The 22198-nt window shown below is 39.9% G+C and overlaps 1 protein-coding gene across 1 annotated transcript; it reads left to right on the forward strand.

The window, feature by feature from the left end:
• Positions 1-12056: 12056 nt before the first annotated feature.
• Positions 12057-21215, forward strand: Npffr2 (neuropeptide FF receptor 2). The gene is made up of 3 exons (XM_028863864.2): positions 12057-12385; positions 15398-15497; positions 20117-21215. The coding sequence occupies exons 1-3, from the start codon at positions 12058-12060 to the stop codon at positions 20940-20942; spliced, it is 1254 nt and encodes a 417-aa protein (XP_028719697.1). The 5' UTR covers position 12057; the 3' UTR covers positions 20943-21215.
• The last annotated feature ends 983 nt before the right edge of the window (positions 21216-22198 follow it).

The raw sequence follows: 22198 nt of genomic DNA on the forward strand, positions 1-22198 counted from the left end.
CGACCTGTCTGTGACTGCAGGTGGATCAGTCATATAAATAAAACAAGCCTTTGTCTGTTGCCCTCTTTAAAAAAAAAAAAAGTTAGTTCCTCCCTCAAAATGATTGCTTAAAAAGCAAAACAAAACAAACAAACACCAAGTGTGTTTTACTAATACTCAAAGAATAGGGCCTAGAGAGACAGCTTAGCTGTTAAGAGAGTACACTGCATTTGCAGAGAACTAGAGTTTGTTTCCCAGTGTCCACGTCAAGTTGCACACTACCACTTGTAAGTAAAGAACAAAGGGATCCAGTGCCTTCTTCTGGCCTCTGTGGACACTGCATTCCTACTCATAAAAACATACTTTCACACATAATTAAAAATAAAAACAAAATCTTTTAAAAAATCTAATGAATAGTCAAGTTATAGGAGCTTAAGGTGAAATGAATATACTCATGGGTATTATTAGGCACCATTGAAGATGAATCAGTCTATAGGTCCTGGATGTCTTTCCATAGTCTTCACTATTCAAGAATTCAACATAGAAACAAGTGTAGTAACTAACTGTAGCATAGTGGGAATGATTATTTCATACTTGGGATATGTGTGCAGTGCTGACAAAATTACTGATTAGCATTTTTTGGCACAGTTAAAAGCTTCCATATAATTTTTGTCAGGAAATCTGAACAAAAGTAATCGAAAAGGATTTCTGCACACTATATCATGCATTTGAGTAATTCCCAGAGATGCCAGTGTGAGAGCTGTGGGTGAAAGGCAAGTGAATTGAGGGTGTCAGAGATGGGGTGGGGTGAGATTCTGTAGCAGAAGCTGTAAGATTCCTCAAGGCTACAAAAAGAGCCAGAATCAGGCAAAGATGAATTTCCCCACAGTACACCATAAAGACTGTGCACCAGAGGAACACAATACTGCTAGCATCCCTGAAGAGCTCAGGGAACTCAGGGATGCTCCCAGGAAAGTAAGCATTGTATTTTTTTTTTTTTAAAACTGCCTGGTCTGTGGAATAATTCATGACAATATGAGAGAGAGAGAATCAGGACTTTTCAGGTTTCTTTGCACCTGGACTTGTCCATGTGCAGCTCAAAGGTAAGGATAGGGACTAGATAATGAAAACAGAGGAGGCAGTGATGTGGGCAAGTCAAGAACAAAGCTGAAGAAGAAGCTCGGGGAAGCTTCCACTCAGCTTCTCCAACCATCTCCTAATCCTAGTGAGCATCATTTGTGTAAGTCTAGCCTGTTTTTCATTTAGTTTTATTAACAGACCCTCCAAATACCATATAGCTGTAACAAACAGGTTGATGTAGCACTCGGCACATCAGGTATTGGAATACATACAGTGTCATTTGGGATATGTTTTTTCTTTCTTTCTTTCAGATTACAGACTGATGGTGACCTAACCCTTTATTTTCCATGGAAAAGAAATCTAAAGATCCCCCACCCCCAATATTGGCTATTAGCCAGAACAAGATCTGAAACAGATGTCTACCACTATTTTCTCTGCCCTGCTGAGTTGGCAGAGAAATAACATGATTGCCTCTTTTCTAGAGCCTGAAATCAAATGCTCTCTAGACATTTGCTATAGTCTACTCTAACAAACCTCTTCTTTGTGTTGAACTTTCCAGTTCAGCAGGAATGTGATTTACCACAGTGCCAACAACCAGAACGACATTGCTCATGATGCTCTTCCCTCGCCATGTCTACTGGGAAATGTGGGAAGCTTGTGTGTAGAGGAATCATATAAAATTGTCCTGTACCAGGACAATAGAACTAAGAAAGGAAATGACCTGACACAGAAATGTCTAAGTTCAATGCCTTAGTCAATTTGGGCTGATGTAACAAAACATCGTAGATTACAAAGTATGTAGGGAACAGACATTTATTTTTCCAGGTTCTTAAGTCTTGTAAATCGAGAGTCAAGATAATAGCAGATTCACGATCTGCTTTCCCCAGATGGAAATTTATCCTTGCAGGGCACAAAGGCGAACAGGCAATTTTAATTTGGTTTTATACAGAGACTGATCCTACTTTAAAATGCTCTTAATCTTAAGACTTAATCACCTCCTCAAGACTCCTTAATACTATTACATTTGGGAGCTAGGTTTCAATATAAGGATTTGAGGGGTCTTATTAAACATTCAGCTCATGGCAATACTTGTAGGCTTGCTAACTATGGGCGTTAGAACAGGTCTCAGCAGTTAATTGTGTGTAACTGAATAATCTACACATTCCACCCTTTCTTGCCCCAGGTAACACCTGTTCTAGTTTTTGTTTTTGTGAGTTTAGCTATTTCGTATATCTCATATAAATTGAATCATGTTGTATAGGTCCCTTTGCAACTTATTCACTTAGCAAAGTATCTTCCAGATTCTAATGTCCTAATGTTCACAGTCAGGTTTGGTTGATTCTTTCCCCTGGGGTGTCTCTTCTTGTCTCATTAACCCAGCAATACAAGCTTGAAGGCCTATATGCTCCTCTCTGCAGGAGCCACATAATGAATTCTAAAAATCTGGCTAACGCATATGCCTTATTCTAACCCTAGTCTTAGACAGCGGCATAGATTGTGTCAGCGACATAGTTTTCAGTCTTCTCAATTCTCATGAGAACTCTTTTCAGTGAATGCCCATTTCCTTGAATATATAGCAAGGCCACTGCCTGCAGATGAAGGGCATTGGAGAGGTTTCTGTTTAAGCCTCTCTTGTGTGCATTGTATGTCACTGGTGATTCAGAGCCACATGACGACGATGACACATCCAGAAATGTTCAGCAACAAAGAGCATGCAAAAATGGGGATGGAGAGATCCTCTGGGTGTCATTGCCGATCCTACAGCCTTCAAAGCAAAACTGCTTCTATGTAGTAATTGTCTTGCCTGAACTTCCTCATCTCCCAGTATTTCTCAATGCATTACTCCTTAATTCATAAATAACTTTTGCCATGAGACTTGATTAACATTTGAATGACTCTGACTTGACCTTGCTGTCCTAGGTTCAAAATTGCCTGATATCTTTCTTTTGCTTGGGGTAGGCCTGTACTCAGTGAGATGCTGGCAAGTAACTTCCAATACTTGATTAGGAACAGATCTCTTAGACAGGTTTTGGGCCCAGGCATAAGAAAAGTACTCATTGAACTATTTCATTCCTGTCATTAGCCACAGTCTATAGTTCTGGTCTCAGATATATACAATGTTATAGGAGCAACCAGATTAGCATCCTAGTAGGCCATTGTAGATCACCATCCTTTGACAAATTCTCTAGCAACTGTTTTTACTTGGGCCTCTACTCACATTCAAATATCTTTGGTGGCGCTGTTGTAAAGAGGAGCCAATATGATTCTTAGATTAAAAAATTCTTAGATTAAAAGACCCCATGGCAAAGCCAAAGCAGTCAGATCATCCTGCTCCTTGGCGGTGCCTGTAAGCTATGGATTTGTATGGTTTCGGCAATGATGTTAGTTGCTCCATTCCTCCATGTAATTCCCAGGTCTTTGTATGTTAGCTGGAGCTTGCCTCTCCGTGTCATGTGAGCCACTGCAGCAGCCCTTCACTCCTCTGGCCTTTTCCTCAGAGGAGGCATTTTCATAATAATCGTCAATGCAATTCACTAGCTTGATTTGAATGTTTATTGAATCAAAGGCTCATCTCATGCAACGACAGCAGTTAGGTTGGCAAATTCAAATACACTCCAGCAATCCAGTGTATTGACACAAACTTGTCTGCAGTAAGACTTCAAATTGTGCCAACTGGTTCATGGAAACTGCAACCAAAAGAGAGCGCTAGCCTAGCTTCTGAGGACAAGGGGTCCTCTGTGGCCTGGGGTGCTTCCCTATGGGAAGCACATCACCAAGTCAAAGCTGTAAGTGCTGCCTCGCTCACAGCTTTATGAGGGACAGGCAACAACAAGTTCTTTGCCCTGGGGAGCTCCACCAAGAACGAAGCTCTGGGAACCAATGATCATGCCTCAGCCATTCCCTCCACCATCTTGGTATTCTATGTTATTTAGTTTATTGTCTTAAAACATGTAGGGAGTTAACAATAGTTCCCACCCAGCATGACCAGTTAAAACTCCAGGAAGGTGACTTAGGCAGTATATCGCTACATGATAGAAAGACACAGGCTGTATTCTCTAATGACACAGAGTGTCTACTGCAAGGGTAAATTCCATTAAAGGCAACTCAATATGGAAATCCTTCCACTCTTTCTCCCTACCTCTAACCTCAGTCTGATGCTTGGTCCTTCCTCTTGGTGTCTCACAGTCTTCCTACTTTCCCTGTGGCCCTTTCAGAGCACTGCTATCTCCCATGAGTGCTACAGAACATACTATCTCTCTCTGGTATAGTCCTTCTGGGGACCTCTGCCAGCCAGTCCCCGGCCTGTTACCTAGATGTCCTCACAAAGCCCATGAACTTCCCATAGCATCGTTTCAGCATAGTTCAGCTCTCACTCAATGTTATTCATGATTGCCATGGCTTATTCATGGAAATAAATTCAGGCTGGTGTTCAAGTACGTTCTGTTTGTGACTCTTGTTTTTTGATTTGATTTCTTCCAGAGTACAATCTTTATAAACTTGCAGTGACTATGTGGGAGGGGTGGGAAGGTCAGAACCATACCTCGCCCTCCAAATGTTAATATTATTACACCAACGTCTTATTAGACATGTACTTGACATGTTCAGTTCTTCTTTCAGCAAGTATAAGGTATAGGGAAAGTAGCAAGTTAGAAAGAAAAGAAAGGAAAAAATTAAGGGAGGGAGGGGAAGAGGCATGGTGGGGCTGTTCTAATTATTTTAATACCACTTGCATTGCCTAGTTATGATCATTTCCTTTTTTCCACTTCTCTCCTCCAGTCATTCTCTCTCTTCTCCTCTCCTTCTCTCTCTCTCTCTCTCTCTCTCTCTCTCTCTCTCTCCTCTGGCAATTTGTTGTTGTATAACTCCTTATGCTATCTTGGAGTCTGTAATTCCATTTATGTCTCCTGAATATTTTTGTCTTGTCTTCCCAGGAGCTGGATTACATAAGAGACCTGGAGAAGTAGCCCCTCACAATTATAGTACCTTTGATTATCCTAGTCAGAAACAGTAATTGACATGTTTCCCTGGTTCTCAAAAAGCCTGTGGTTCCAGGAGCTTGATAGACACCAATAGCTTCAGGGTTGGGCCCTTTGTAGGACACAGAAGGATGCCATTAAAATGCATTAATGTAATTCTGTGTTCAAATAGATCACTGAAGTTGATCATTTTAGTATGGAATGAATCTCAATATTTATATGTGTAATGAAGCTGTGATATTCCAATAATACATAATTACTATTTTAAATTTATGTACACATCTATTAAAAAGAATGAAATAACAGCAGCACAGACTATTTGTAGCAGGTTTTTTTATTGCCTTTGTTACTGCTTTAGAGTCACTGCACTTGCTAAGTGTGAGGAGGAAAAAAAACAGAGCTCCTGCCTTAAGGGAACAGAGAAAGTTTATCCTAGAGCCAAATTTGAGTGGCCATGGCCCTGGGATAACAGATTTGGGTTATCACAAATTCATTGTTCCAATGTAGAGGGAGTTTCATGGGGTTTTATAGTTTTACAGAACAAAGTCATAAATCAATGCCTGTTTAAAACGCATTGGTGGGCACAGCAGAAGGTGGGTACAGCATCAGAAGGTGGGTACATCAGAAGGTGGGTATATCAGAAGGTGGGTTCATCATCAGAAAGTGGGCACAGCAGAAGGTGGGTACAGCATCAGAAGGTGGATACATCAGAAGGTGGGTATATCAGAGGGTGGGTACATCAGAAGGTGGGTTCATCATCAGAAAGTGGTTACAGCAGAAGGTGGTTACAGCAGAAGGTGGATACATCAGAAGGTGGATACATCAGAAGGTGGTTACAGCAGAAGGTGGATACATCAGAAGGTGGGTTCATCATCAGAAAGTGGGCACAGCAGAAGGTGGTTACATCAGAAGGTGGGTATATCAGAGGGTAGGTACATCAGAAGGTGGGTACATCAGAAGGTGGGTATATCAGAAGGTGGGTATATCAGAGGGTGAGTACATCAGAAGGTGGGTACATCATCATCAGAAGGTGGGTACATCATCATCAGAAGGTGGGTATATCATCAAAAGGTGGGTATATCATCAGAAGGTGGGTACATCAGAAGGTGGGTATATCAGAGGGTGGGTACATCAGAAGGTGGGTATATCAGAGGGTAGGTACATCAGAAGGTGGGTACATCAGAAGGTGGGTATATCAGAAGGTGGGTACATCAGAAGGTGGGTACATCAGAAGGTGGGTACATCAGAAGGTGGGTATATCAGAGGGTGGATACATCAGAGGGTGGGTACATCAGAAGGTGGGTACATCAGAAGGTGGGTACATCATCAGAAGGTGGGTACATCATCAGAAGGTGGGTACATCATCAGAAGGTGGGTACATCAGAAGGTGGGTATATCAGAAGGTGGATACATCAGAGGGTGGGTACATCAGAAGGTGGGTACATCAGAAGGTGGGTACATCATCAGAAGGTGGGTACATCATCAGAAGGTGGGTACATCAGAAGGTGGGTATATCAGAAGGTGGATACATCAGAGGGTGGGTACATCAGAAGGTGGGTACATCAGAAGGTGGGTACATCAGAAGGTGGGTACATCAGAAGGTGGGTACATCAGAAGGTGGGTTCATCAGAAGGTGGGTACAGCAACATGGGAGAAGCTTCTCTATAGGCCCCAGATGCTATTGAATGATATTTTTAGCTTTTGGGTTGGTGGGACCTAGGGCTCTCAGTTAAAAGATTCTAAAAGACTTTTAACTTTTATGGGCAAGGAATGGCTCTTCATGGCGCTAAACCTAGCCCAAGATAAAGTAATTAATATCTGAAGTTGCAGCATCCCAACCTCTCCACATCAGTTCTGTCAGTCAACAGTCTTTGCAGACACAGCTTCTTTCTAGGAATTCTAATTGGCAGATATAATCCCAAATGTGAAATTTTTAATCACAATGCATTTAAATAAGCTTTTTCTATGTCAAACTAGAGTGAACTGACTTATTTATGGAGTTTTCCCCATACGTATGTGATGATTGACTCCATTCTCAAAGCTATTTGTTTATTATAACCTTTTTTGCATTTCGTTATGATTTTGTCACTGTAGTAAAGTTAGCATATCAGATTTTTGAAAAGTGAAAAGCAAACTGGAAAATACTTTATTGCCATTATGAAATTAAGGGGACTGCATATAAACTTTTCATTTGAGATGTGATTTAATTTACAGGCTAATTTCATTTCATGGACATTATCTTGATCTAGTCTGTTGTGAAGACATGCTTACAGTGTTATATTGTCTCTCTAGTTTTCCACATTGCTGCATTTATTGTACTTTTAAAATTTATATTACCTGATTTTTCTATTATCCTGGTGTAGTTACATAATTTTTCTTTTTACCTCTTTTTTCAATTTTTACGTAATTATACTCTTTTTTCAAACCTCTGTTTTTTCTCTAAGGGCTCATTTGAGTCACTGACATGCTGATAAATATTACTAGCCATTTTTTTTAAGGAAGCATAAAGAGAAAGCCCCCCTACCCCCCCACCCCCACACACACATTTCAAGTTTGCTGGAGGAGAAGTGGTGTTGTAAATATCCCTGTGTTATCCAGCCTGTAACATGAGATAGCTGGCAGCAATGGTGTAAAACTGGCCTTCACAAAGGGTTGTGAACTGGTTTCAGTGCCCCCTTGTCTGAATTCCTGGTCTCCTGGAGGTTGAGACTTGATTGATTTCATAGTTGTATTTCTAGTTCCTAGAACACTGCCTAGCACATGGTCACCGTGGCACTTTTTGTTAAATAAACAAAAGAACAAAGAAGTTCCCCTCCATCCCGGGAAAGATGACAGAGAAGCACTTTCCCTAGAGGGCTAGCCTGGTAACTCGATCCTTTGTTCAGCCCCTTCATGAGCCTAAATTATTATTATTTTGTTTTGCTTTTTCGAGACAGGGTTTCTCTGTGTAGCTTTGCGCTTTTTCCTGGAACTCACTTGGTAGCCCAGGCTGGCCTCGAACTCACAAAGATCTGCCTGCCTCTGCCTCCCAAGTGCTGGGATTAAAGGCGTGTGCCACCACTGCTGGCTAAGCCTAAATTATTTTAAGAGTAAGAATTAGCACTCAGTTTTTTAACAAAAAAATAATATTAATAAAAGGTACATTGTAGATATTTTACATTCTGGTATCATATTTCTGAATATAGCATGTAGAAAGTTAAAATAAATCCCATTAAAACAAAAAAGGTAGAAAAGGAGAAAGCCTGGGAGGGAGGGAGGAAAATAGTACCAAATGTTTACTGAATCTCTATGTTATATATGCGAATTGCATTATGTGGGTTATAGTGTAAGATTAAGAATGTTAGTTCTAGGGATAGAAAGATGGCTCAGTGATTAAGAGCACTGGTTGCTCTTCCAGAGGTCCTGAGTTCAATTCCCAGCAACCACATGGTGGCTCACAACCATCTGTAATGAGATCTGGTGCCCTCTTCTGGCCTGCAGGGACACATGCAGGCAGAACACTGTATACATAATAAATAAATGAATTTTTTTTTTTAAAAAAAAAAAAAAAAAACATTAATTCTAGAGGAAGGTTCCTGGAAGGAACAGTTCCATGTCTACTTTCTTATTGGTGATCTTTTACAGATAATTAATTTGGCTATTGCCTTCGTTACCTGTTTGTGTTGCTGTAAAAAGTGCATAATAAAGATACTTATTGCTAAGTTTGACCTCTAGTATAAACAAAATGCATTTTAGCAATAATTATTTTATGAAAGCCTTCAACACTATGAAGCATGCACATGTGCTATCATCACCTTTTAGATGCGATAGCTAAAGGACATGGGTTTGAGTTCTTTATCCAAATCTACATAGCTTACTCACAACGCTGTCCTCAGTGGAAAAGAAGGTGTGGAACCTGAGTGTAGAATACATTCGGAAACCTCAAAAAAGGTTTCTGATTTTTGCTTTCTGGGGGTGGTGAGTACAGCTATAAAATATAGGAGAAACCCAAGGATAACCTAAAATAATCAGAGGGAAAAAAGGAAATAAAAGGGTAACATAATACATGGTATTAAAATTAATCCCCCTCATCTATTTTAATGGCTTAATACCTAGTTACTGTTTTCTATACTAAAAAAAAAAAATGTAACCATGAAATACAATTCATTTCTCATCACTTAAGAACAGTGATGCAAAAGGCAAGTTGTTGGGCAAAGATTTGTTTTGGAAACTGAAGATGATAAAGACTCATCAGCAGATTCCATGTTATCTTTGGGTTGCAGGCATGAGGTCTACATCCAGAACAGTGGGGAAGCACACCAAATAGGTGGGCATCAGTGCAATGTACAGATTTTAAGTTTTCTGTCCTGTGGCTTCCAAGACAGTAGGATTCTGTAAATCTAAAAGAAAAATGACTGTGTAAAAACTGTTACTGCTCATGTATTTCAATCCTTTTCCTAAGAGGCGTTCATTGTGCATTCAATGCTTAATTTACAAATGGATCCTTTCTCAGAGGAAAGCCATAAGAGTTTATGTCTTTCTGGTTCAGCCAGGAAATAGACCAACAGTATCTCGCCCATTCAGTGACTTCGTGCAGAAGTGTGTTGGGGACTATGGGAGTCCAGCCCCTCGATAGTCCCCTCCCAGGGTCTGGGAAGAATCTACAACCAGCTGATGATCAATCTTTGATGAGAAGAAATGAATCTATGTACACGAAACACCTTAGTCCATATACTTTATTATTTTGTGTCAGTTACAAGCTTATATTCTGCTCTCATATTTAGCTCATTTCTAGCCTGGTTTCTCTCTACACTTGTCTGCGGTCCCCCCTAGGTTCTATCTTAATTCCTTCATCTAGTTCTGCCCCTCCTAGATTCTTATTCATCTTGTTCTTTCCCATATCATCTTCTCTCCCATCTCCTTCTCTCTCCTCATCTCGTTCTTCCTCATCTTGTTCTTCCCCATCTGGCTCTTCCTTATCTTCCATCTCATTCCTCTAGTCCTCTCTTCTAGCCCTTCAATCTACTTATTCCCCATCTCAGTTTGTTCCTCTCAAGTTCTTACCCATCTAGTTCTTCTCTTCTCTTCTCTGTCCTCCACGTGCCCTGGAAGTCCTGGTATATATACACTTACAACCAGTATTCCCTTAGCAGTGCAAAGCCAGGCTTCCAGGGTCAAATGGAGGGGTGATAAGAATCACATAGGGAGGCAATAACCGTTAATTATCATTTGCAACCCCAAAGGGAAGTGACCAATGGGGAAATGAATTAACTAAAGGCTAAATTCAGGTAATATCTAAGAAGAGGGCTCTTATATGCTCAACTATAATCTTAAACGTGATTGGTAGAAAATGTTAAGAATCTATAAGTTGCTAGGTCAATGGGAGAAAGTAAAACTGTCTTCTTTTTTCCTGTGACTCATATCTGTCCAAGCTATCTGCCATTTTTCCGCAGGGTGGGGGGAAAGTGTGCTCAGTCGCTAGGCAACCTGTGTACAGCTAGATGCCTCTGGTGATAGTTAATGGGAGATCTGGAACTAGAGGTAAGGTTTGGGAAAGGAGGAAGTAAAGCTTAATTGGCACATCCTCCAGACCTTCTCAAACAGGTAGCCGGATGCTTAAGTCTGTTCTTAGAGAGTACAGAGGTATCTCTGATAAAGTACTTTCCTCCATCTGGGGATGGACCTGGCAGGATGCTGCCAATGGTGATAATTACAGGGAGGCTTGAACTGGGGTTCTGGCTGAGCATAACTGTCAGTGCAGGTTATCCAAATATTCCTGGAAGTGGTTAGATAAGGAGTTAGAGATCTATAAGGTTAGTAAGACTGTAAGAAAGGAGGGTCTGAGCTAAATTGTGTAAAGCTATTACTGAACATCCACCTGACCTAGGCGATGTCTCTTTGTGGAATTTGTCTTAAATCAGGAGACTTGCATGTGGACTGTTATTACTGCTAGTCCTTGAAAGTGGCCAAGGGAGATATCTGATTCCAGAGAAAGCCTTTCCTGAGGCAGTTCTCCAAATACCTGCGATGTGTATGTTCAGAGAGTGATCAGTCCACACTGTTAGCCCTTCTTAGGGAAAAGTCAATTGGGAAAACTATGAAGGCACACATGATTTTCATAACAGAATAACAGCTGATATATAACAAGCCAAGTAACACCAAAAACTCCTTGGCATTTGGCTTCCTCTGGAGGAATTCCCTGATCCCTCCAGATAGTGACTTTGTCATAACCAGCTAAGTTCTTAATGATATCTTCCTGCGGCCTGCAGCAGAAGTGTCATCTACAACAAAGCTCAGTGAAGAGATGAATAACGACTTCACCAGATATGTGACTCTCAAATTAGTAGTTTCAAAGTTCAGTAGAGGGTTGCTTAGATAACAAAATATTCAAGAAGAATATCATCCAAAATCAAGTATCAGATATGTAGTACATAGTTCAGTACTTACTGTGATATTTGCAGGATGAACATGACTCTCTACAGTGATAAAAGTATACTTGGCAAAGGTCCAGGAGAGATTGTGAAGTCACTAATTGCCCAAAAGTGTTTCAAAGTATGGTCTTGCCAACTCAGTGGTTGGTCCACTTAAATTGATATGTATCAATTTAAATTTTCTAACACCATTCTTAAAAGGTGAATACAAGAGTACAATTTGAAAAATTTGTCTGATAATCTGAATACAGAGGTGGGTCTGTATCTTCCAAACACCCATAGAAATAATCCCTTGCCAGATTATTAGACAGGCTGGAGGCTCTGCTGATACACCCCTGTCTTACAAGAACATAAGGAAATCAATTGTACTGATTGTTGTGGATGGCACAAAGGGATAATTTCAAATGCTTCTAGTTGAAATCCTAATATGATGAATGCTTCATTTATAATTCACTTTCATGTGAAACTGGTGGATAACTGAGAGCTCATTTAAATTCAACAATGTTGAAAAAATACCCAGAAAGTTACATAGAAGTTACATTCTACCAATGTAGAATTAATTCTCTCTCATTAATCTTCTCTTCTCTACCTCTCCTTTGTTAAGGTCCACTATGAGCAGGAAATGGGACTCAAACTCTTCAGAAAACTGGAATCACACCTGGAGTAGCAATGACACACAGCATCCCTGGTACTCTGATATCAACATCACCTATGTGAACTATTATCTTCACCAGCCTCAAGTGGCAGCGATCTTCATTAGTTCCTACTTCCTGATTTTTTTCCTGTGCATGGTGGGAAATACTGTAGTTTGCTTTATTGTAATAAGGAACAAACACATGCACACTGTGACTAATTTCTTCATCTTAAACCTGGCAATAAGTGATTTACTGGTTGGAATATTCTGCATGCCTATCACATTGCTGGACAACATCATAGCAGGTATGTTGAGTTGTGTAAAGTATAAAGATGCCCTCAGAAAATGCTTCCACATATGCTCAGAGTCAGAGCAGAGTCATTCATGCATGCATGCATGCATTCATTCATTCATTCATTTACACATACTTATTGAGTGCCCTAAAGTGTTCCAGGTGATGATATCTTCACAAGATGAAGATCTTGTTCACATTCTAAGCAAAACATGTAATGATCAAATAGATGTATGGTTTGGGAACAAGAACTTCCCTCCCATACTTCTGGGTCCATGTCATTATTTTTTTATACCACCTTACATGGTCTAGAGGTGCAGGGACAGTGTATTCCCTCATCCAAGTACGGTTTTCATTCAGAGTGATGGTTTAATATTGTACTAGTTGAGGAACAACCCTTGTGATGTTCACGTTCCTACCAAAATAAGAAAAACAATGAAATAATTGCAACATATTGAAGATCTCCACAGCAGCACCAGCTATTTCAAAGCTCCTGTCCTCTCATGACATTCAGTTTCCTGACATCATTATTTTGAATTAGAAGATTAATATTTTGCACATAAGTCATGTTACTGTACCCTTGCTTTTGTTTTCCAATAGGCACCCATTTACAGCATTTCATGTCTTTATTTTGGTAGTTATGACCATATATCTAAGTAACATGCAACTCACGCCATTTTCTGTTTTCTAAACTGCATAAGACAGAAATTCCATTTCCATAATCCCCTTATACCACATAAACACAAGCATGCATCACACCCTTCACCTCTTCTACTGGCCGTGATGGGACTCGCTCAGTGACTTGTTAGCTCTCTCCCACTGATGCCCTCGCAATCTTCTCCACTTCTCTTTGTATTTGGCCCTGTTTTCTGATACCACATCTTCTTTCTACTTTATTCCTTCCCAAGAAATAGCACATCGTGATGAAACATTTCTGAGAATTTATGTGTCTCTGAATGATTTCTTTCACTCTCACAATTGATTATAGCTAGCTATGTGAACAATTCTGGGTTGGAAAATTTTCCTTTCAGAATTTTAAAGGGATCACTTTCTTGTTGTTTCTGAGAAATGTTGAGTTACTCTTCAACATTTTTGACACTTGTTGTCTTTTATTTGAGTTGTGTATTTTTTCTCCCTAAAAACTTTTTGAGTTATTTTCATCCCAGTGTTCTGAATTTTATGAAATTAGGGCTGGAAGTTGGTTTTTTGAAAACCAATTTGTTCATCCTGGAGAATTTTCTCGACCAAGTCTTTTCCCTGTGTTAATCACATGTAGGAGGTCAAGATGTCCCTTTTCATTGTTTCTCATTCAATTTATGCTTCTTATTATTCTATTCTTCAAAAATGTGTGTGTGTGTGTGTGTGTGTGTGTGTGTGTGTGTGTGTGTGTGTTAAAGACATGGAGGTATATACCTATAATATAATATCAGCACTTTGGAGATCCAGGCAGGATGATTGCTAGTTAAAGTTCACCTTGGTTAACATAAAGACACTGTCTTCAAAATCCATGCGTTTGGGACTAGACAGATTGTGTGATGCTTAAGAGCAGTTAATAATGACCTAGATTCAGTCCCCAGCACCCATGTTGGTTGACTCAAAAGTGCCTATAACTTTAGCTTTTAGGGAATTTGATGCCCTCTTCTGGCCTCTGTGGGCACCTGAACTTGCCTGTATATACTTATACACAGACACATACGTACACATAATTTTAAAATTACAATAAATCTTTTTTAAAAATCCAAGGACTAAATATGTAGTTCATGGTCAGAATGATTACCTAGCCTATACAGGGTCCTGGGCTCAATCCCCAACACTGTGGGGCAGAGAAGGATTTCTTCAACTTTCATCTTGAGTTCTTCATTTTCATTGTTTTAAATTACTTGGCCTATTTTTGTTAATTTTCTGTATGTTTCTTTACAATTATTCTATATTTCAGACATTACTGGTAACTTGTTTATTCTGTTTTTGTGTGAATTTTCTACTACACAATCCTTTTTTCCATTCCTTTATTTGAGGTTTCAGGCTTTCTAGCATGAAGAACCATTTTTGGTTTGTTTTATAGTGTGAGGTCTTATGTGTTTAATAGACCCACCAGGGAATATATTTTATGATCTAAACTGCCTGGGAGGCTCAAATGGAGAAATTGCAAGTTTGAAACTGGTCTAAACAACATAGCAAACCCCTGCTTCAAAAAGCAAAGTGAAAGGCAAATATAGTAGGGATGCCTGTTAAAAATAGACTCGCTTACGGTATTTAGACTAATAGAAATTATATATGAGTAGTTTGTTTTTTAGAAAAGAAACTACAGGATTTTTTAACAATAAAATTTAAATCCAAAAAACATGTCTAGAGTGTTTGTTCATAGGAGATGCTTTTTTTTTTTTTTTTTAACAGCAAATGAGTTTTTAGAAGGTCAAACTGCTCTGATAGTTTTGCTTATTTCTCTAGTCACCAAAGTTTAGGTAAGGAACTCTGTTATTTCCATTTATATATAGGAGTCTTTATTCTAGACATCATTATTATGTAAATTTCATACTGTACATATTTGCTTCCTATGTAATTCTCAGTTCCTCACAAGTTATAGAGTGTATTTCCAAATTAGAAAATTATTTTTCTGGCTGCTGTATTTGCTTAGAGCATTGTAACCTAAGGTTTGCTGGTTTCCACTCCGGAAACATAGCTGAGTTTAAATCTTATGATGCTAATAACTGGCTGGGGCAAGGTGTATATTTGATTTTTACCTTATCTGGAGATATTATGAGTTATAAAACAGATTCAAATCTTCCCCAGGGGATTAAGCAGAGGCAGGTGTGAAGTACTTCCTAGAGTGTCTCGGATGTAATTGTTACTGGGTTAGTTTTACTTTGTGAATACTGTACTGATGAAACACTCTGTCTGGAGAAATTACCAAAAGCACCAGGAGATGTTGTCCCGTGGCTGCCTTCATTTCTTGCCACTCCGTTCTTATTTGCAGTAGAGTGTGGCAAAATAATCTTCTCAAAAGACTGTTCCATTTCCCACCCAGGATGGCCATTTGGAAGCAGCATGTGCAAGATCAGTGGGCTGGTGCAGGGAATATCAGTCTCCGCTTCAGTCTTTACCTTGGTTGCCATAGCCGTGGACAGGTAAGTCAGCTCCAAATCCTGAGTTTCAGAAAGTGTTGATTTACCAAGTTACTACAGCTTGTCACTGCTATTAAATGATACTGAATATACTGATATTCATACATGTATGTGTATGTATATATAATATGTAATATACTGATATAACTATCTACCTGTTTATATTACTATAATACAGAGTAATACCACAAAATTGTTGCTTCACTGAAGATTTATAACAGATTACTTAGCATGTAATTACATGTATTTACTCAGATCTTAAAGTGTTAGTATTTCCCATGCAGTTACAGCTTGGGAATATGAACTGAGATATTTAATTTTAGAATCATTGAGACATTATTCTTCTTTGCAATAACCACATAACAAGGCCAATTGGACCCTCAGTGTTTGAAGTGATAAACCACATCACTTTTGGGTAAAAGATACATGGTTTTTGTGTGTGTGCTCACTCAAAATATACATCACACTTTAAAGAAACACATTAAATGCAAGGATGTCCTGCAAGTGAACATTATATAGTAATTGGGGTTCATTACAGTGAACAAAAGCTATACTATCATTTGTATTTCTATTTCGATCTTAAGCTTAAAATGTTTGTTTTTACTTCACATTTGGTACTTAGGTGTCCTTACATGCCTTGAGCAATGTTTCTGATAGGACGCTTGAAAAAAAGTTAAAAATAAACATTGATCTTCTATAGTTTAGAAAGCAAATGATATTAAAATCAACAAACAATGCTTTTTTTCAGTGGGTAATGTTAGAGAGATTTCAAATGAATGAAGCAGGGCAGCATAAGTCAACATATATACATTTAAAAAATATAAACTGCCAGAGAGATTGCATAATGACACACACACGATATGGTGTCACAATGTGAAATCTTAAACATTCCAGATGCAGGCAAATGCTGAAAATGCAGCGTTGCATATACAGGAGAGATGGCTAGTGACTTCTGAATGTCTCTGCAAAGAGGCAAATGAACGCGTGTGGCTGGCTGCCAAGAGGAACGCAGCTGCATCTGAAATGTTGTGTTTAAGACAGCATGGTGTAGAGATGAGAAGGACGTTTGTCAGGTCTAGAGAGCAACAACAAAGGACATCATGCCTTTTCTTCTACTTTTCATGTTTGAAAATTTAATGAGGTTAATCAATAAATAAATGTAAAGTCATTTTATTCTTTGTGTGGCATGAACGCCTTGATCTGCATCAGGTTGTTGAATTTTAGTTTGTGTGTTAGACATGTCCTGTCTAGTGTTTAGTCAACTTTACACAAGCTAGAGTCATCTGAGAGGAAAAAAATCTCAACTGAAAATAAAAAATGCCTCCATAAGATCAGCATGTAGGCAAGACTGTGGGGGCATTTTCTTGATTAATAATTGATGTGGGAGGGCCCAGGTCATTGTGGGTGGCACTTTCCCTGAGTAGGTGGTCCTGGGATGAATAAGAAAACAAATTGAGCAAGCCAGTAAGTAGCACTCTTCCTTGGCCTCTGCGTCCAGGGTTCTTGTCTTGAGTTCCTTCAGTAAAGTGTGAGTTAAGAATTATATGCTGAAATAAACCCTTTCCTCCCAAACTGATTTTGCTTGTGAAAATTTTGTTTGCTGTGTTTTGAAACAGGGTTTCAGTAGGTATCCTTGGCTGGACTGGAATTCACTGTATAGGCCAGGCTGGTCTCAAACTCATAGATCCACCATCCCTTTGAGTGCTGGGATTAAAGGCATGTGCCACCACACCCTGTCTTGGTCATCATCTTTATCATGGCAATAGAAACCCTAACTAAGGCTTCATACATTTGAGTTTTCTTCATAGTTATCACTTTAGTTTCATTCATTTCATTTTTAATTATTCAGAGATTATACCAGTAACACATATAATATTAAATTATCATTCTTATTTTATTAATGAATTATAATCTTTGGCAATTTCCTACATGTATATGGTTCATTCTGATGACTCTGTCCCACAGCCTCTCTTATCTCTGCTCCCACTACTACCACAATCCCGTCTTTCCTACCAGTCTCTTTCCAATACTTATGACTTGCTCTTTTGTTCTGTGTCACACAGAGTTTAATGAAGCTGTTTATGTGACCATGGTTTTGGAACTATCTATTAGAGCCATGTGGGTTCACTAGAGGCTATATAAGTAGATACTGACTTGCCCATCACCCAGAATCTGTTAGTAGCTAATAGTTCAGCAGTAACTGATAATGGCCTCATGAGCCCCTTCACCATTCACTGTTGTGGATGGGCTGCACTTGTACAGACCCAGTACTACTAGGCACAGCAACTGTGAACTGATGATTGCTGTGGCCATATCATGCTTTGAAAATGGCATTTCACGGCTCTTCTCCCTGTTTTCTGTCTTATATTCTTCCTATTCTTCACTTTCACTGAGTCTTAAGGGGGATGGAACAAATGTCTTGTGTGGTGGTATTATGTTCCCCAAAATATTGTGCACCGTAATAAACTTATCTGGGGTCAGAGAACAGACAGCCACTAGATATAGAGGCCAGAAAATAGTGGCACACACGCCTTTAATCCTAGCATTCCAGAGGCAGAAATCCACATGGATCTCTGTGAATTCAAGCCCACACTAGAAACAGCTAGGTGTGGTGACACAAGCCTCTAATCCCAGGAAGTGATGGCAGGAAGCAGAAAGGTATTTAAGGCATGAGAATGAGGAACTAGATGCTGGTTAAGCTTTTAGGCTTTTGAGCAGCACAGTTCAGCTAAAAGGCATCCAGTCTGAGGAAACGGGATCAGCTGAGGAACTGGCAAGGTGAGGTGGCTGTGGCCTGTTCTGCTTCTCTGATCTTCTAGCATTCACCCCAATACCTGGCTCTGGGTTTGCTTTTATTAATAAGACCATTTAAGATTCATGCTACAGTCTTGTTTAGATCTGAGTCTTCAACCATCCATTATTCTCAGCATCTTATGGCTCTCTGCTTTCATCAACATCCATTGAAGAGGGCATGCTCTGGTTACAGCTGAGCATAGCCTTTGTCGGTGGGTATAAACAAAGATATTCAGAGGGAAGTTTGACGCTGTTTCACTTCAGCTAAGGATCAGTAATAGGTTCCTTCCTTGGGCCTGTGACCTCTTTAATCAGGGTTTTTGACTTGGTTTACAGCAGTAGGCATGGGTTTCCTCTTGTGGAGCAGTCCTCAGAGTCAGTCCCAGAGAGGAACTGGTTTCCCCCATAACAGTTGTGGCACAGTTTCACCAATGAACACATCTTGCCTGGCAGATTGGTTCATAAAGTTCCCAGCTGAGTAAGAACTTTTATGTCTTTACTGCCTGCCCCCCCCGCCCCCCCCCCCCCCCGCCCCAGCAGCCTGCAAAACACTGTCTGGCACTATGTAAGCTAGCCAGAAGGGAGAAATCTTTTAGCTCAGTTCCAGCTTGATTTCTCTATATTTTGCATTCAAGGTATGTGGTGTCTTCAGCAATATGGTTTCATCAATTCATTCATTAGTGCTTTTCTGAAGGTGCATCACAGAAGTTAATTTGGAGTTTCTAGTCAACCATTCCTTTCTTTATCTGTACAACTGTCTTCTGAGCAATAAAATCTGCTTTAGAATAATCACAAAAACAAAAAACAATGTATTAAGTAGGTGATCATGCCTAAAATCATAAAATTGCATAATAGCACATACATAATTATTTGCAATACATATCCAACAATAATAAAAGTCACAATAACAAAAGTGATAAAGTTCCTCAACAGATTTTGAATTGCCATGCTCAACAGAGGATATAGAAGGGTCTTTATCAGAACTTATAATGGTGCTTCATAGACCTGTATAATTGTGAAATAGCTAAAAGCACCTTTGTATGAGAAATGGTAATTTCTTCCTCTTGTGAGTCTGTGGGCTGAGACCTCTCAGTCTTCTGCTCCCTAGACCGTTCATGCTGCAGTGTTACCCTGTGAATTAAATTGAGACTGATGTGTCTAAGGTGGCCAGCCTGATGTTCCCCATGTGCTTCTCATCTAATTCAAGTTTCTTGGAACCTGGAAGCTGCATTTTCAGAAAAAGCATCCAAAAGGACAGCCTTGATGTGCGTGCCGGTTCATGTCTAGTAGCCAGAACACATTCCATGGCCAACCACATGAACGATATATTAGGAACATTAAGAACCTGGGGGAAAATGGATTATGATTGCTGCTGCTGAGCGTCTCCTGCAGCACAGTGGAACTGGCTGTCTACTGAACCTACCGTTCTGGAGTGCAACTGCTTGGATTGAAATCATGAATAACAATAAGCAAGATTGCGACCTTTCCTAAATCCTAATCTTCATACTTTAATTCATCATGCTTAAAGGAACAGCTGATGTAAGCCCATGGGACTAACTCTACAGCAGAGTTCTAAGGGACCATATTTGGTATATTCTGATGTAATACCATTAGCACCATAATAGCATTTTCTCATTAATAGCATCTGATCTGCTTCATTCATTTACTTTGAATTAAAACATATCTTCTGTCAGTTATATAAATTGGCAATGCATGCTGCTTTACCCCAGGTGCTAACTTGGGGTGTTTTTGAGGGAAATATAGGTGGATGTTTGCATCAGGTTTGGAAGTTGAGGCAGTGCTTCATTGATCTTTGCCTCTCATTGCAGATTCCGGTGTGTGGTCTACCCCTTTAAGCCAAAGCTCACTATCAAGACAGCATTTGTCACTATTGTGATCATCTGGGGCCTGGCCATCGCCATTATGTCTCCATCTGCAATAATGTTACACGTACAAGAAGAAAAATACTACCGTGTGAGACTGGGCTCCCACAATAAAACCAGCACAGTCTACTGGTGTCGGGAGGACTGGCCGAACCAGGAAATGAGGAGGATCTACACGACTGTGCTGTTTGCCACCATCTACCTGGCTCCGCTGTCCCTCATTGTTGTCATGTATGCACGGATTGGGGCTTCCCTCTTCAAGACTTCAGCAAATTGCGCCGGAAAGCAGCGCCAGGAGCAGTGGCATGTATCCAAGAAGAAACAGAAGGTCATCAAGATGCTGTTGACTGTGGCCCTCCTTTTTATGCTTTCTTGGCTGCCCCTATGGACTCTGATGATGCTCTCAGACTATGCTGACCTGTCTCCTAACAAACTGCGTGTCATCAACATCTACATCTACCCCTTCGCCCACTGGCTTGCCTTTTGCAACAGCAGTGTCAACCCCATCATTTACGGTTTCTATAACGAAAATTTTCGCAGTGGTTTCCAAGAGGCATTCCAGATCTGCCAAAAGAAAACCAAACCCCAGGAAGCCTATGTCCTAAGAGCTAAAAGCAACATGGTCATAAACACATCTGGCCTGCTGGTCCAGCAACCTGCATCTCAAAACCTAGGTGGGGAACATTTGATGTGTGGAAAAAGTGCTGAAAATCCCACACAGGAATCCCTGGTGGAAGACATGAGAGAAGCTACTAATAGTACTGAGGTTTAAAAAGAGCACAGGGAAGGGAGGGACAGTGTTATGTAGTATGTGAGTATGGATATGTCTTTAAATACTGCTGCTTAGTGTGGCTTTGCATTTCTAATATTCTGGTGAAAGCCCATTTTGTCAAAAATCTGAAGGTATAAAAATGGCCTTCCTAACCAGTCTTATGGTACATGAAATATTCAGTGACTTTCATATTTGCCTGAAAATTTTCACAATCTGACCATTCCCACTTTAACCATTGGTTTTATGCGAGCCAAGTAAATCAAATGTGTTTGTTTTTGTGAGTCTTTCTTTTAGTCTGTCCGTCTGTCCATTCATCTTTTCTTCTGCCCTCTATCATCTGTCTGTCGAGAACTGTGGTTCTCAACCTATGGGTCGCAACCCTTTTGGGGGAGTCAAATGACCCTTTCACAGGGGTTTCCCGAGACCATCAGAAAACACGGATATTTACATTACAATTCAGAACAGTAGCAAATGAAGTAGCAAGGACATTTTATGGTTGGGGGTCACCACAACATGAGGAGCTCTATTAAAGGGTTGAAGCTGGGCGGTGGTGGTGCACGCCTTTAATCCCAGCTCTCGGGAGGCAGAGCCAGGTGGATCTCTGTGAGTTCGAGGCCAGCCTGGGCTACCAAGTGAGTTCCAGGAAAGGCGCAAAGCTACACAGAGAAACCCTGTCTCGAAAAAACCAAAAAAAAGGGTTGAAACCTTAGGAAAGTTAAGAACCCCTGATCTAGAAGAACACATATCTACTAAATTGGGATGAAAATACACTGTACATGAAAGCACATTTTGTCAATTCTCCAGTTGATTTTGTATTTGAAATTTTAGACTTACTAATGCGCTCTGAATTTTAAATGGGTTTAGTCTTTTAAGAAAAAATATTGGGTTGTCTGAAGCCTTTGCTACTGATTTCTCATTGCTGTCAATTAATCTGGGTTACTCTTGAAGAAAGATGTTGCAGGTCCATCAGCAATAATGTCCCTGGTCGCTTCACTTTATGTGTTAGAACTGCATTACTAGGGAAGGGAACACAGATTTCTTTCAATTTAAGGTTTTTTTTTTTTCTTTTGAAAATTACAAAGTTAGAGAAATCATAATAGTCCATAGAATTACTACTGGGGCTGGAGAGATGGCTCAATGGTTAAGACCATTTATAGATCTTGTTGATGGACTCCATCACTAACATGGTGGTTCACAATCACCCAGAACTTAAATTATCTAAATCCTCTTTAGACTTCTGTATCTACCAGGCACAA

The sequence above is a fragment of the Peromyscus leucopus genome, chromosome 10 (genome assembly GCF_004664715.2).
Source record: "Peromyscus leucopus breed LL Stock chromosome 10, UCI_PerLeu_2.1, whole genome shotgun sequence".
NCBI lineage: Eukaryota > Metazoa > Chordata > Mammalia > Rodentia > Cricetidae > Peromyscus > Peromyscus leucopus.